The sequence below is a fragment of the Triticum aestivum genome, chromosome 3B, assembly GCF_018294505.1.
Source record: "Triticum aestivum cultivar Chinese Spring chromosome 3B, IWGSC CS RefSeq v2.1, whole genome shotgun sequence".
In the NCBI taxonomy this organism is placed as follows: domain Eukaryota; kingdom Viridiplantae; phylum Streptophyta; class Magnoliopsida; order Poales; family Poaceae; genus Triticum; species Triticum aestivum.
Window position 1 is genome coordinate 228,894,690 of NC_057801.1, and position 16,238 is coordinate 228,910,927.

At 38.6% G+C, this 16,238-nt stretch overlaps 1 protein-coding gene and 1 long non-coding RNA gene across 4 annotated transcripts; one reads left to right on the forward strand and one right to left on the reverse strand.

Moving 5' to 3' along the window:
* Nucleotides 1-225: 225 nt before the first annotated feature.
* LOC123069464 (uncharacterized) lies at nucleotides 226-9,341 on the reverse strand. Of its 3 annotated transcripts, none has more exons than XR_006432565.1 (2): nucleotides 9,035-9,341; nucleotides 226-8,522 (listed from the first exon to the last, which is right to left on the reverse strand). It is a non-coding gene; the product is annotated as an uncharacterized lncRNA (long non-coding RNA). The 3 variants fall into 3 exon arrangements; XR_006432566.1 differs by having other exon boundaries at nucleotides 226-8,530; XR_006432567.1 differs by having other exon boundaries at nucleotides 226-8,608.
* A 2,148-nt stretch (nucleotides 9,342-11,489) lies between these two features.
* Nucleotides 11,490-15,922, forward strand: LOC123067467 (uncharacterized). Its single transcript, XM_044490249.1, has 6 exons — nucleotides 11,490-11,496; nucleotides 12,217-12,561; nucleotides 13,244-13,322; nucleotides 14,429-14,494; nucleotides 14,679-14,772; nucleotides 15,530-15,922. The coding sequence occupies exons 1-6, from the start codon at nucleotides 11,490-11,492 to the stop codon at nucleotides 15,629-15,631; spliced, it is 693 nt and encodes a 230-aa protein (XP_044346184.1). The 3' UTR covers nucleotides 15,632-15,922.
* The last annotated feature ends 316 nt before the right edge of the window (nucleotides 15,923-16,238 follow it).

The following is a 16,238-nucleotide window of genomic DNA, read 5'->3' on the forward strand; positions in this document are numbered from 1 at the left end:
CACACTTGAGATATAATAATTCAAAAACATGGAGCAATTTTACTGGTCATCCATATAGTATAATACAATTGCATGTATGATTTAACAGCTTAGATTGTATTTTTTCGCTTAAAACTCAACCAAATGTATAAGTGTTTGGACAAGAGTTATTCTTTATATAAGACCTTTGATATGTGCTCAATAAGGTCTTATATTTTGAGCTAAAATTTACAAAGCTTAGTCAACTAAAGTATTAAATCCAATAATTTTTTAGAAAAGATAAAGACCATTCAGGTTGTGAAATACCATCCAGTACATGGTCATACCATCCTAAAAAACACTGATAATAGGAAGCTATAGTGTCATAAAGTACAGAATCGTACAGGTAAGAAAATTAATCATGTCTGGGAGATAAGAAAAAAATCAAATAGTTATCATCAGCCTCTTGCACACCAAATTGATCTGCTTTTTTTGTTGCACCTGAGACAAATCTCTTTACATATAAACATTGATTTCAAACCATATGAGCTTTTCAAAGAGACACGGTTCCTCAAGCAGTGTAAGTGCTGCAAAATGAAAATTCAGCATGTCAGGATCAAGCCAAAGGATAAGAAAATGCAAAAACATAAGTCTTTTGGGTATCCAAAAACCATGGTAGCTTCAAGTGCTACCAGAAATAGGTTGAGCCTGTTCAAAAACAGTGGGATATAATCGGTTTCCAGTAAGTGGCACAAAGTTCCTGATTGCCTTGCCCACTAATTTGTGTTGAGGAAGCAAGCACAAACCCGTACAAATGCATTATTGTTACATGTGTTCTATCGGTATCGCAAAAAATTAAACCATGTACGACAACCCTCTTTAAAAGTTCTCATATTAATCCTGGTTGTGGCCATTTGTGGGAACATGATTTAGAATATTTAATATCCTAGAAGTTTACAACAAATGAAGCTCATATTTTTATTTTTTTGACAACTACGATTGTAGTTATATCTGATCATGCTTGAGGCTCATATTTGATTTCCTACCCTGCAATTTACCTCTAGATAGGAAAAGAGGATACTATTCATCATTGCGAAACTGCCATGCAAAATTATATGAGATGACTACAAAATATTTTTCTATGATCAGACCCTGCGCAAGCGGGAGCTACATGCACCGGGGTGCCTTTTTTTTACTCTGGATTATACGGATATAAAACTGGAAGGGTAACCACACGAAAAGAGAATTTGGCTTTAAACGTTTGCATATAGTATTCTTCTTTGGCATGAAAGCTACTCCAAAGAGTAGTACGTAACAGTTAAATGAGTAACCCTTAGATGAAAATGTAGTCAGAGCAGCCATTTTAAACACTTGCAACATGACCAATGTGTAGTCTAATTTCGTGAGCGGTCTAATTATCTCTCGGACAGTCCACAACAAATTCAAACTAATTCACAACTGAGAATTAGCAGATAACAATATTTGCTGCTACAATATATTGGACTGAACTCAAACAATAAGTGTTTTTTCTTCTTTAAATACAGTTGGTATTTTCATGCAACATGGATGAAATGATGAATAGATTAATTCAGCGTTGAGATCATAATGAAGCTTGTTGAGGAAATAGATATTTGGACATTACAACTACATTTGTGTATCCCTAAAATACTTGGGAAAATCAAAATCTTCAAGACGTACTAAATCTATCTTTTCACCCTTGAGATCATAATCCACATATTATCCCATATACAATACACATTTGTTGATCACAGTTATAATTTAGATAGTGAGCACCCAACAAAACTAATTCAATAGGTAGCTCCAAACTGAAAACTAAAAGCAAAACATAATGCGTACATCTTTTAGGAAACAATTGGGTAGAAACAATTTAGTTTTGTTAAGTTTGATGTAAATCTTTTTGGAAGGACTCCATATCATGGCTCCTGAGATCTGAGAAATTTCGACTTTGTGAACCCAAGCTTTGGTTTTGAGGCATTATGTATCTCATTAATCTGTATTTATTTTTGTATCTGACGTGATGTTTCTGTCAATACCAAGGCGTCCTGTGGTGACTTGGGGTCAATCTAAAGCTTAGCTAATCCATCCTAAAGTAGAATTTTACTTGGAAATAAAAGAATGGATAATCACATAAGAGGTACATGGTCATGCAGATATTTGTTGCACCAACATGACGATAGCCTAAAAACAGAAGGACCTCCATAATCTAATTACACTAAATCACAATCATATAACTGACACATACTGAGCCAAAAAATAATATTATACATACTTGATTTGCAAATTGCAAATATCAATACAAATCATATTATAAATACACAATATGCAAAGAACAGTAAGGAGCTGCGGATGGCGCATAGTATTTTTTCGATTTACTATTTATTAGATTTTAATATAAAAGACAGAATATCATGTTACTTTCTACATGGCCTTTTTTGCAAAAAAAAAATGGTTTTTTATATATAATTCACAGTAAATGTTTTAGGACCTTAGGGAGACACTGCAAAATGAAAATTCAGCGTGTCAGGATCAAGCCAAAGGATAAGAAAATGCAAAAACATAAGTCTTTTGCGTATCCAAAAAGCATGGTAGCTTCAAGTGCTACCAGAAATAGGTTGATCCTGTTAAAAAACAGTGGGATATAATCGGTTTCCAGTAAGTGGCACAAAGTTCCTGATTGCCTTGCCCACTAATTTGTGTTAAGGAAGCAAGCCTTGGCGCAGTGGTAAAGCTGCTGCCTTGTGACCATGAGGTCATGGGTTCAAGCCCTGGAAACAACCTCTTACAGAAATGTAGGGAAAGGCTGCGTACTATAGACCCAAAGTGGTCGGACCCTTCCCTGGATCCTGTGCAAGCGGGAGCTACATGCACCAGATTGTCCTTTAAGCAAGCACAAACCCGTACAAATGCATTATTGTTACATGTGTTCTATCGGTATCGCAAAAAATTAAACCATGTACGACAACCCTCTTTAAAAGTTCTCATATTAATCCTGGTTGTGGCCATTTGTGGGAACATGATTTAGAATATTTAATATCCTAGAAGTTTACAACAAATGAAGCTCATATTTTTTTTAACAACTAAGATTGCAGTTATATCTAATCATGCTTGAGGCTCATATTTGATTTCCTACCCTGCAATTTACCTCAGATAGGAAAAGGGGATACTATTCATCATTGCGAAACTGCCATGCAAAATTATATGAGATGACTACAAAATATCTTTCTATGATCAGACCCTGCGCAAGCGGGAGCTACATGCACCGGGGTGCCTTTTTTTACTCTGGATTATACGGATATAAAACTGGAAGGGAAACCACACGAAAAGAGAATTTGGCTTTAAACGTTTGCATATAGTACTCTTCTTTGGCATGAAAGCTACTCCAAAGAGTAGTACGTAACCGTTAAATGAGTAATCCTTAGATGAAAATGTAGTCAGAGCAGCCATTTTAAACACTTGCAACATGACCAATGTGTAGTCTAATTTCGTGAGCGGTCTAATTATCTCTAGGACAGGCCACAACAAATTCAAACTAATTCACAACTGAGAATTAGCAGATAACAATATTTGCTGCTACAATATATTGGACTGGACTCAAACAATAAGTGTTTTTTCTTCTTTAAATACAGTTGGTATTTTCATGCAACATGGATGAAATGATGAATAGATTAAATCAGCGTTGAGATCATAATGAAGCTTGTTGAGGAAATAGATATTTGGACATTACAACTACATTTGTGTATCCCTAAAATACTTGGGAAAATCAAAATCTTCAAGACGTACTAAATCTATCTTTTCACCCTCGAGATCATAATCCACATATTATCCCATATACAATACACATTTGTTGATCACAGTTATAATTTAGATAGTGAGCACCCAACAAAACTAATTCAACGGGTAGCTCAAACTGAACACTAAAAGCAAAACGGAATGCGTACATCTTTTAGGAAACAATTGGGTAGAAACAATTTAGTTTTGTTAAGTTTGATGTAAATCTTTTTGGAAGGACTCCATATCATGGCTCCTGAGATCTGAGAAATTTCGACTTTGTGAACCCAAGCTTTGGTTTTGAGGCATTATGTATCTCATTAATCTGTATTTATTTTTGTATCTGACGTGATGTTTCTGTCAATACCAAGGCGTCCTGTGGTGACTTGGGGTCAATCTAAAGCTTAGCTAATCCATCCTAAAGTAGAATTTTACTTGGAAATAAAAGAATGGATAATCACATAAGAGGTACATGGTCATGCAGATATTTGTTGCACCAACATGACGATAGCCTAAAAACAGAAGGACCTCCATAATCTAATTACACTAAATCACAATCATATAACTGACACAGACTGAGCCAAAAAATAATATTATACATACTCGATTTGCAAATTGCAAATATCAATACAAATCATATTATAAATACACAATATGCAAAGAACAGTAAGGAGCTGCGGATGGCGCATAGTATTTTTTTCGATTTACTATTTATTAGATTTTAATACAAAAGACAAAATATCATGTTACTTTCTACATGGCCATTTTTGCAAAAAAAAATGGTTTTTTTATATAGAATTCACAGTAAATGTTTTAGGACCTTAGGGAGACACTGCAAAATGAAAATTCAGCGTGTCAGGATCAAGCCAAAGGATAAGAAAATGCAAAAACATAAGTCTTTTGCGTATCCAAAAAGCATGGTAGCTTCAAGTGCTACCAGAAATAGGTTGATCCTGTTAAAAAACAGTGGGATATAATCGGTTTCCAGTAAGTGGCACAAAGTTCCTGATTGCCTTGCCCACTAATTTGTGTTAAGGAAGCAAGCCTTGGCGCAGTGGTAAAGCTGCTGCCTTGTGACCATGAGGTCATGGGTTCAAGCCCTGGAAACAACCTCTTACAGAAATGTAGGGAAAGGCTGCGTACTATAGACCCAAAGTGGTCGGACCCTTCCCTGGATCCTGTGCAAGCGGGAGCTACATGCACCAGATTGTCCTTTAAGCAAGCACAAACCCGTACAAATGCATTATTGTTACATGTGTTCTATCGGTATCGCAAAAAATTAAACCATGTACGACAACCCTCTTTAAAAGTTCTCATATTAATCCTGGTTGTGGCCATTTGTGGGAACATGATTTAGAATATTTAATATCCTAGAAGTTTACAACAAATGAAGCTCATATTTTATTTTTTAACAACTAAGATTGCAGTTATATCTGATCATGCTTGAGGCTCATATTTGATTTCCTACCCTGCAATTTACCTCTAGATAGGAAAAGAGGATACTATTCATCACTGCGAAACTGCCATGCAAAATTATATGAGATGACTACAAAATATTTTTCTATGATCAGACCCTGCGCAAGCGGGAGCTACATGCACCGGGGTGCCTTTTTTTACTCTGGATTATACGGATATAAAACTGGAAGGGAAACCACACAAAAAGAGAATTTGGCTTTAAACATTTGCATATGGTACTCTTCTTTGGCATGAAAGCTACCCCAAAGAGTAGTACGTAACAGTTAAATGAGTAACCCTTAGATGAAAATGTAGTCAGAGCAGCCATTTTAAACACTTGCAACATGACCAATGTGTAGTCTAATTTCGTGAGCGGTCTAATTATCTCTAGAACAGGCCACAACAAATTCAAACTAATTCACAACTGAGAATTAGCAGATAACAATATTTGCTGCTACAATATATTGGAATGAACTCAAACAATAAGTGTTTTTTCTTCTTTAAATACAGTTGGTATTTTCATGCAACATGGATGAAATGATGAATAGATTAAATCAGCGTTGAGATCATAATGAAGCTTGTTGAGGAAATAGATATTTGAACATTACAACTACATTTGTGTATCCCTAAAATACTTGGGAAAATCAAAATCTTCAAGACGTACTAAATCTATCTTTTCACCCTTGAGATCATAATCCACATATTATCCCATATACAATACACATTTGTTGATCACAGTTATAATTTAGATAGTGAGCACCCAACAAAACTAATTCAATAGGTAGCTCCAAACTGAAAACTAAAAGCAAAACAGAATGCGTACATCTTTTAGGAAACAATTGGGTAGAAACAATTTAGTTTTGTTAAGTTTGATGTAAATCTTTTTGGAAGGACTCCATATCATGGCTCCTGAGATCTGAGAAATTTTGACTTTGTGAACCCAAGCTTTGGTTTTGAGGCATTATGTATCTCATTTATCTGTATTTATTTTTGTATCTGACGTGATGTTTCTGTCAATACCAAGGCGTCCTGTGGTGACTTGGGGTCAATCTAAAGCTTAGCTAATCCATCCTAAAGTAGAATTTTACTTGGAAATAAAAGAATGGATAATCACATAAGAGGTACATGGTCATGCAGATATTTGTTGCACCAACATGACGATAGCCTAAAAAGAGAAGGACCTCCATAATCTAATTACACTAAATCACAATCATATAACTGACACATACTGAGCCAAAAAATAATATTATACATACTCGATTTGCAAATTGCAAATATCAATACAAATCATATTATAAATACACAATATGCAAAGAACAGTAAGGAGCTGCGGATGGCGCATAGTATTTTTTTCGATTTACTATTTATTAGATTTTAATATAAAAGACAAAATATCATGTTACTTTCTACATGGCCTTTTTTGCAAAAAAAATGGTTTTTTTATATAGAATTCACAGTAAATGTTTTAGGACCTTAGGGAGACACTCGTGTTAACAGACCTAGTAAATAAATATGCATATAAGGAAAGAAATAGCAATGGCTACCACATGGAAACATGTGGAGAGATATCTATACACAAGAAAAAAAATGACTTATGTACCATGGCTATTTCACGGCCATAACAAAAAGGAAGTGAAACAGAAGAACTTCAATACGTACAGCAGTACTATTAGAGTTGACGAAGGGCTGGTGCTGCTTACTGTTTTCCTGCCGGACGATTCGTGCTTGCGGATGTTGATGTTAACCTCAATCTGTCTGCAAGTTTTTCTTTAGTTTCTCTTATTTCTTCAGTAGCTGCATAAGCAATCACATGTGTCTTTGATCTGAATGTTTACTGTAGCCAGAATCTTGCTGCGTTCCTGTTGTGGCCCAGACCTAATTTTAGCTTGTTTAATTAGCGTTTGACCCGGCACAATCTGGGCTCGTGGGATGGCACACGCAACTATTGGATTGTGGCGAATTTCCCGTTGGTTCAGTTAAGCGATGAAATGAAAGGAAAGACTAAAAATGAAGCAAGTTTTGGCATGGCAAAAGCCTCTCTCTATGACTGAATTTCTGTTCTCTATTTCCTTCAACCTCATGTGTGTGTGTTGTGTTCTTTAGAAATAAAATTCAGATAAAAGAGAGCAGATAAGTGATGAAAACTGACAGTGGAATCATTAATTGAAAACTACATATTAGATCAATGAATTTTGGGGTCGCCAAACTGCTTCATATATCTTCGTGAACCATGAGAAAATGTACGGAATAAACATAGCTTCAGTTTGCCTAATTAATTTTTGGACAGGGCGTGGTCCAGTAATAATGATCAAACGTCAGGTATGTTGAGGACAGACATAGTCACCTATGTCAAACCTTCATGATTCATGGCATTGCCTGTATATGTATTAGATTGGGTCACGTTCTTCAAGGTCTGCAACATAGATCGGGGCTGGGTAGAAGAGGACATGGAGAGGCGGCAGAGGAGGGAGATCGTGGATGGGTGGAAGAGATGGGGAAGAGGTGAGATGGAAATATTTTTTTCAGGGAGAGGCCTAGAAGGAACTTTCTCATGTGGGATAGTTCGTACGGACTATGATGGATTTCATCCGACGGCTCCAGAGATGCAACTCTAAGATCGGATGGATGATTTTGTTAATTTTCTAGGATTAACATGGTGTCTCGATTAGTGCTTCCAATTAGTAAATATATAATGTAAGATGTATTGTGATTTAAAAATTAACGGAATGCCACCGATTGAGATGGTCATCCATACCCTCTTGTGGTAAGAAACAAAAAAGGTATAAAGGCCTACTTTTTCAATTTGGATTCCCAAGAAATAAATATGGTTCTACCCGAACAAATTGACACCGGTGATCCAACAAAAAAGGAAGATTCGTTCAAGTATACATAAGCTAATTGCGGTAGTTCTTGCTGTTGTACACCAGGGCAAGAAAGAACCTGCCGAGACTGCCCAAATATCAAGCTGAAAATACCTTATTCTTTAGTCTATAGGCCATAGCTGTAAATTCCAAATATTAAAGGCTATTTGATAAAACTGTAGAGAGCAACCATTACATACAATTGCAAATTGATTTCCTATGAACATGACCTCAAGACTCAAGCCATAAATTGATTTGATGGGTTAGAAAATAGAAAACGAAATTTCAGAATTCGGATTACCCTCTTATTGACTGATGATGAATTGACCTAGAACAATGTTCATGTCCAGAGAGCTGCTGCGCCCGTCTCTTGTAGTAGCTCCACTCGGCGGCCTCACCAATGGTCGTAATTTGACTGACATCGGTATGCCTCATCCACTTCATTAACCATTTTTATCTCTGTTAGCCTAAATTGAACTCATTAGAAGCCATCATGATCACTTCATCTTCCTTTCATACTAAGTAAACCAATCAGGCATCCCAAGCTGAGCAACAACAACGAATTTTAGGCCTTATTTAGCAGCAATAATATGCAAAATTAGCACTGTTCAGCTAGAGCACTACTTAAAAGCATGTGAACAGATCTCAGTACTCCAAAATTATTATTAACAGGTCTGTAACATGGATGTTTGTACAGAACCTATCTGCAGTCTGCAAATTATCATCTTCCAGAAATTTGTCCAAACACACAATTAGCAAAAGTTAAGATATAGGCCTTTTGCAGGTAAGAATTGAAGGCAGCACAAACTAATACACATGGAAACTTTCAATCTTCACTGAACTATTTAGGTTTAGCCACCCTGGGCCGCCTAATGGTTGCAGGTTGAACATGACGCTGCTCCCTGGGAGGCTTCTATAATCCAATCAGAGTAGAGAAGAAGTTCTACTCATAGATTTAAGAGTAATCTTACCTCTAGAGGTACAACAAAGCAGAGTTTTCATGGATCTAGAAACAAGAAGCAGTGGAGTACGCATCTAGATCCATGAAAAGACGGCCGTGTGGCCGGCTGGACTGTGCAGCAGGGGTACAGAAAGGGGCCTCGCATGATTGGGGTGCAACAGCGAGCTAGCCGCTACCGTAGGAGGCCGGCGTAAGATCGAGAAAGAGGATGGCCACCGGAGATAGCAGGACCATGGTCTGCTGGAGGGAGGACATGGTGATTGAGGTCATGAGGGACAACCTATGCGTGGAAAGCGTGAAGCGGTGTCTTTTTAAGGGAAAAAGCATGGAGCGGTATTAGACTCGTGGATTGGTTGGAAACTTAAGCAAAAACCATCTTACACGTTGATTACTGATCGGATGGTAATTTTCTATGTTTTACTGAGGATTATCGTGGTGCTTTGTTTGGTGCTTCCAATTAATAAATATAAGATATAAGATATAAGATATAAGATATTTCAACTTCAATGTCTCGGCCTTTAGAGGCTATTTTGGCCTCACGGGATGAAGGCATGTTTGTACCGGCAATGAAAATATGGTACTCATTTTTATCTTGCTGATTTGGGGATTTTGACAATAAAATTATTGGGGAACGCGGTAATTTCAAAATTTTCCTAGGATCACGCAAGATCTATCTAGGTGATACATAGCAACGAGGGGAGAGTATGTCCACGTACCCTCATAGACCGAAAGCGGAAGCATTATGTAACGCGGTTGATGTAGTTGAATGTCTTCGAACCGATCAAGTACCAAACGCACGGCATCTCCGCGATCTGGACACGTTCAGCTCGGTGACGTCCCTCGAACTCTAGATCCAGCTAAGGCCGAGGGAGAGTTCCGTCAGCACAACGGCATGGTGACGGTGATGATGAAGTTACCGGTGCAGGGCTTCACCTAAGCACTACGACGATATGACCGAGGTGTGTAACTGTGGAGGGGGGCACCGCACACGGCTAAAAGATCAACTTGTGTGTCTATGGGGTGCCCCTGACCACGTATATAAAGGAGGGGAGGGAAGAGGTGGCTGGCCCGAGGGGGGCGCACCAGGTGTGGGGAATCCTACTAGGACTCCCCAGTCCAAGTAGGATTCCCCTCCTCTTTCCTATTCCTAGTAGGAGAAGGAGGGAAGGAAGAAGAGGGGAGAAGGAAGGAGGGGGCGCCGCCCCCTCCTAGTCCAATTCGGACCAGCCCATAGGGGGGGTGCGGCCACCCCTTGAGGCCCTTCTCTCCTTTCCCGTATGGCCCATTAAGGCCCATTACTTCCCCTGCGAATTCCGGTAACTCTCCGGTACTCCAAAAAATACCCGAATCACTCGGAACCTTTCCGATGTCCGAATATAGCCTTCCAATATATCGATCTTTATGTCTTGACCATTTCGAGACTCCTCGGCACATCCGTGATCTCATCCGGGACTTCGAACAAACTTCGGTCATCAAATCACATAACTCATAATACAAATTGTCATCAAACGTTAAGCGTGCGGACCCTACGGGTTCGAGAACTATGTAGACATGACCGAGACACATCACCAGTCAATAAACAATAGACAAACCTGGATGCTCATATTGGCTCCTACATATTCTACGAAGATCTTTATCGGTCAAACCCCATAACAACATACGTTGTTCCCTTTGTCATCGGTATATTACTTGCCCGAGATTCGATCGTCGGTATCATCATTCCTAGTTCAATCTCGTTACCGGCAAGTCTCTTTACTCGTTCCGTAATACTTCATCCCACAACTAACTCATTAGTCACAATGCTTGCAAGGCTTATAGTGATGAGTATTACCGAGAGGGCCCAGAGATACCTCTTCGAAACACGGAGTGACAAATCCTAATCTCGATCTATGCCAACCCAACAAACACCTTCGGAGACACATGTAGAGCATCTTTATAATCACACATTTACATTGTGACGTTTGGTAGCACACAAAGTGTTCCTCCGGTATTCGGGAGTTGCATAATCATATAGTCTGAGGAACATGTATAAGTCATGAAGAGATCAGTAGCAATGAAACTGTAACGATCATAATGCTAAGCTAACGGATGGGTCATGTCCATCACATCGTTCTCCTAATGATGTGATCCCGTTTATCAAATGACAACACATGTCTATGGTTAGGAAACACAACCATCTTTGATCAACAAGCTAGTCAAGTAGAGGCATACTAGTGACACTATGTTTGTCTATGTATTCACACATGTATTATGTTTCCGGTTAATACAATTCTAGCATGAATAATAAACATTTATCATGAAATAAGGAAATAAATAATAACTTTATTATTGATTCTAGGCCATATTTCCTTCAAAAATGTGGTATCCCGCATGTGAACAGTACACATAGATGGTATCCCGCGTATCTTTTTGGCGGACAGCGCTCAATATTTCGATGCCCTACCCCATATTTTGACGTAGACCCAATGTACAGTGAGATGGGAAAAGAGGCGGTCGCCCATGTAGTCTCCTCCTTCACTCTGTACATTTTAAAATCGAACCGAAAAACCATACCGAAGTAAAACCGAACCGAACCGATTTTTTAGTTTTTATGGTTTCTTGTTTGGGCATGGTATGAACTTTTCATACCGATTTGAACTTTGGTTTTTATGGTATACACCGAAAAACCGAACAGTTAACCGAATAAACCGAAGTAAAAGATAAATTTATATTCTTGAGATGAACAACCGTACAAGTTGTCATTTTTCTTGTACATGAGTCAAATTCACTACTAAGCACGTACATTTTTCTTGTAACATAGTCATTTTTCTCCTTTTAAAATGCTAAGCACGTCCATAACCATCAACAGATGAATCAATGCATGCATATATACTTATATATATAGTCATATACTATTTGTGTAAAATAGTATGTGTTTTGAGTCATAAATTTGCAAATTATTATTACGTCATTTTCATATTCGCGTCAACTTTGGTTTTTATGGTATATACCAAAACCATACCGAAATAATATGGTATATATGGAAACCAAACCGTATTTTATTTTCATACCGTATTACCGAAATATTAATACCGTACAAACCGAAAACCGTGTAAACCGAACCCTATAAACCGAATAAACCGAACACGACTCCTCCTTCCCCGCTCTCCCAAAACGAGCGCCGCCAGAGTCCAAAAATTTCCCCTTCTTAAGCCGATCTCGCCGCACCATCTTCGCCGCGCACGGCGCCGTCAGCCGACCAGGTCGCCGCCGCGTCGTCTGCTCCTCCGCTGACCTCATGCCTCCAGTTCCTTCCCCGTCCCCGTCGCCCCTTCTCTCGAGCCGCCGGCTGGTGCTCTCTGTTCCCCCGGGTCGTCCACTCCGCGCCGTCGATTCGAACCAGGAGCGGCACGGGTAGAGGCGCAGGGCGAGGAGCGTCCGCCGGAGGTGCTCGATGCCCCCCTTCTACATCCATTGTAGGCGCTCCTCCGTCGCTCCCCCCCTCCATCGTCAGGAGGGGCTCGGCTGCAGTTCTACTCCAGGCTCCGCATCCAAGCAGTACGATTCCTAATTTTTTTCGGTGGACTGATTATTTTGGTTTGTTAATCTTCCTACATTGACCACTTGCTGCTGCTGATGGCGCATATTGCAAAGTATGGCGAGGTTGAGTGTCTCAAAGTAGAAATCTTAGAGACGCCGCTTCCTGCCATCTTCGTGCGATGGAGGAGGTTCTTTCATGATTCCTTAGTTGTTTTGCGTTTGATTTGTTATCTCCCGGTGCTCATCTAGGTCTTTTGTTCCCCCCTTGTTGTTCTAGGGTTAGGTTTTGTTGTTGGATCAGTGACTGTTGTGAGCTGGTAACACGTCAGCTTGCTATGATCTGCCTTCTTTGTTGATCGAGGTTGTTTTGCTCGTTCTGCTCTTGCTCAGCCATCCCGTTGTAGGTGCTCATCTTATCCCGTCTTTCTGTGTCTGTATTTTATTTTTGCACCTGTATTTAAGCAAGGATTGTGCCTTAATAGATCTACTGTTAATGTTGGGCTTTCTCTTTTGTGTGGGGTTTGCTTATTTTTGGTTATTCATTGTTTGTGGCCCGATGTTTGCTGTCAGTTGTTCATACGTGAATACAAGAAAATCTTGTGCTACACAGTTACTTTGTTTACCAGTCATTCACTTTTTTTGTTGATAATGGAGTATCTGTTGAGTATCTTTTTTGGAATAATCTTATATTTTTCTTCAGGTTGCCACCGATGGGAATACAGCCAGTGGACAGGTTTTGCTTGTCAGCGACCGGAACAAGAACAAGTCAATGCTTATCTGTACATATTCAACTTTGTGGATGATTGGAGGCTTTGTGTTCATAGTTTATATGGGTCATCTTTATATCTGGGCCGTGGTCGCTGTATTGGTCTATCATTCATCTACCGGTTAATTGACCATAGATAGGTTATGGCGTTAATAGGATATATTTTGCTTTTTTCCTTCACAGAAGAGATTATTATTAGGATAACAATGGCTCGATACATTGCTTGACAGAATGATTGAGATTAACTATGAGGGAGTTTATTCCTAGCTTCTAGCCCTACATAAAAATGGCTGATGGTTCAGTTCCTCATTTGCTGGTTTTTTCTTATTCTCCATCTATGTTATACCAAGATGATGCCCTTGAACGAGTGAGACACATACATCATCTGCTCAAGCTCATAGTTGGCCGAACTGAAAGGTTTTATCTTTCTGAAAATTTTCCTCTACTTAGTAAGGGGCGGTAAATGCAAGCACTCTTAAGGCTTTTTCAGTTTCCTCTAAGCTAGTGGCAGCACATGCTTTCATTCTAAGTGGGTCATGCTAGCTGAACAAAAAACTTATTTTTGTGTTCCTTATACCTAATTGTGCCTTCACGGTTCTTGTGATGGTTGCTTGTGAATGTTTGTTTGGTATCTCTATATAGGATTTTAAACGGATGTAAGATGTGTGCTGCTATAAGTTTCTGAAGTAACTTACCGCTACTGATATGTGTGAACTTATTGCTACTGGAAATCATTTCAGTAAATTAGTATTGACATTATCTCCTACTGTTGATCAGGGCATTATTTCTGCTGCATGCCCAAGTATTTCCACATCTTGTTCTGATGATATATGCTACTTATTGTTAGTTCATTGTAGGTCTCTTGAAGCTTTATATAAATGTTTACATTTGTTCTTACATAATACTCCCTCCGTACGAAAATACTTGTCATCAAAATGGATAAAAAGGGATGTATCTAGAACTAAAATACATCTAGATACATCCCCTTTTATTCATTTTGATGACAAGTATTTCTGGACGGAGGGAGTAATACTAAATGGAGCAGATGACTGATGCTCGTGCTCTGCTTTGGGGCTTTTGTCGCTCTTCTCTAAAATTACTACCCCTTCTTATCTTCAGGTTCTTGATTGGATTACGTATTTTGCGCACTTTGTTGGTGCCATCTTCCTTGAGGCGAGAGTTGATGTATGTGGTGATGTGCATGTGATATTGTTGTGTGTGCCAGTTTTATATACCATTACCACACTACATCAAGAGGGAAAGAATATTAGTGAAGGATTTCTCTATTGTATGATTTCTACATTCCTTAGTTATTGTCTATCCAAGCAAGAAAAGCACTGTAACTTCATTTTTTTTTGGCATGCTACAGAATGACATATTGCCTTGAACGTCCTACAAGGAAGTTGCTCCTGATGCCTGTAAAACCTTTTGAACCTAATAAATCATGCTATGTATGCTCTGAGGTATTTTTGCATTGTCTTAAGATATCTTGTTCTTATATTTTGCTCCTCTCATTTGTATCTAACATGACACTGAAACTGAATGCATCAGACCCCTCTTCTGCTGGATGTTAGCACTAAGGCACAAAGCTTAGGGAGGTTATTGACAAGATTATAAAAATTAACTTGGAATGAACCTCCTGTTGGTAATGATTGGCTCTACACTTGTTTTTGATGATGCTGATGGCTTAGAGGAAGACGAGGCTGCAACTAAGCTTTAAACCTTGAGAATGTAGTATCCTCATAATGTTTCATGTTCAAGGCAAGGGCCAATGTAATAATGCAATGCCATTTTTCTCCTTTTTAGACTATGCCGTTGTGTTTCCATATTGTCGATTACAATATATTTATTGCCAGCCTTTGCACAATAAAAACTAGGTGGTCATTAGATGATTCTAGTTACTTGCTATCTTAGAATATACATGGAAAAACATTATTACAATTTTGCTAATTAAAGTTGGCAGATGATTTCCCACTGTCCCAGAGTAGTAGTATGATACTGAAACTGCTGTTGTTTTATAAAATGTTTTCACATATAGACTAGTTTTATCATGTATTTTTAGCACACATTCCATGCTTAGTATCATACCTCAAATACATTGATAGATCACTCTATTGTAGAGGCAAACGAGACCTGAACACTGTATTTCTGTCCTATCCACTTTTTCACTTCGGCACTCTGTCAATGACTAGAGCTTCATTTCTTCTGTAATCCATGCAGGGAAGTTTGATGAGGAGAAAGAGACTGACAGAATGGTTTTATCTGGATGGTCTGCTCCGGAGGAGAAACAGATTAACAACAATGGGGAGAACAAATAGATAGCTTCTTCATCCTGTGCACATGCCACTGATGACACTATTGAGGATCCATCGACTAAACCTTGGATGAAGCGCAAGCTGGGTGAACTATTGAAAATAAGGGAAACCTGTGATGCATCCAGTAGTGCTTAGTTGTTTGGTCCGGCAACTCTAGTTGATATGTGGTCTCAGATTGTCTATGCTGATTCAAGTGTTCTAGCAATTTACCAACTTAAGCTAGCCTTTCTTTGAATTTATGGCCAGTATGAATACGATCATTTATTATTAATATGATTTTTTACGGATTTATGAATTATTTGAGCTATGGCTGATATTAATCTAGATTTGGGTTTTGTTACCTTTGTTCCTATTCTACATAAATTGTTCATGTGAATCCAAGTTTATATATTTCAAATTATGGATGAAATGAATAAAAAATAGGTTAACAAGCTTTACATGATCGAATAGATGGTGTGTATAAACTTGTTAGTGAAAGCGAACTCTCTCATTTTTCTGATGATTTAATTGCTAATAAATATTCGTAAAAGTAGTTTTGAGAACATAGTGTTGGTCTGCTGGATGTGATCGATGGGATTTCCTGCGCATAGAGCTGCCCCCAGTGAGCTGACCCA

Bases quoted from the DNA above. Each gene is read 5' to 3' on its own strand.
- LOC123067467 (XM_044490249.1), top strand. The intron at 12,562-13,243 runs GTACGATTCCTA...ATTTTTCTTCAG, and splicing joins CCAGGCTCCGCATCCAAGCA to GTTGCCACCGATGGGAATAC. The intron at 14,773-15,529 runs GTATTTTTGCAT...TAATCCATGCAG, and splicing joins CATGCTATGTATGCTCTGAG to GGAAGTTTGATGAGGAGAAA.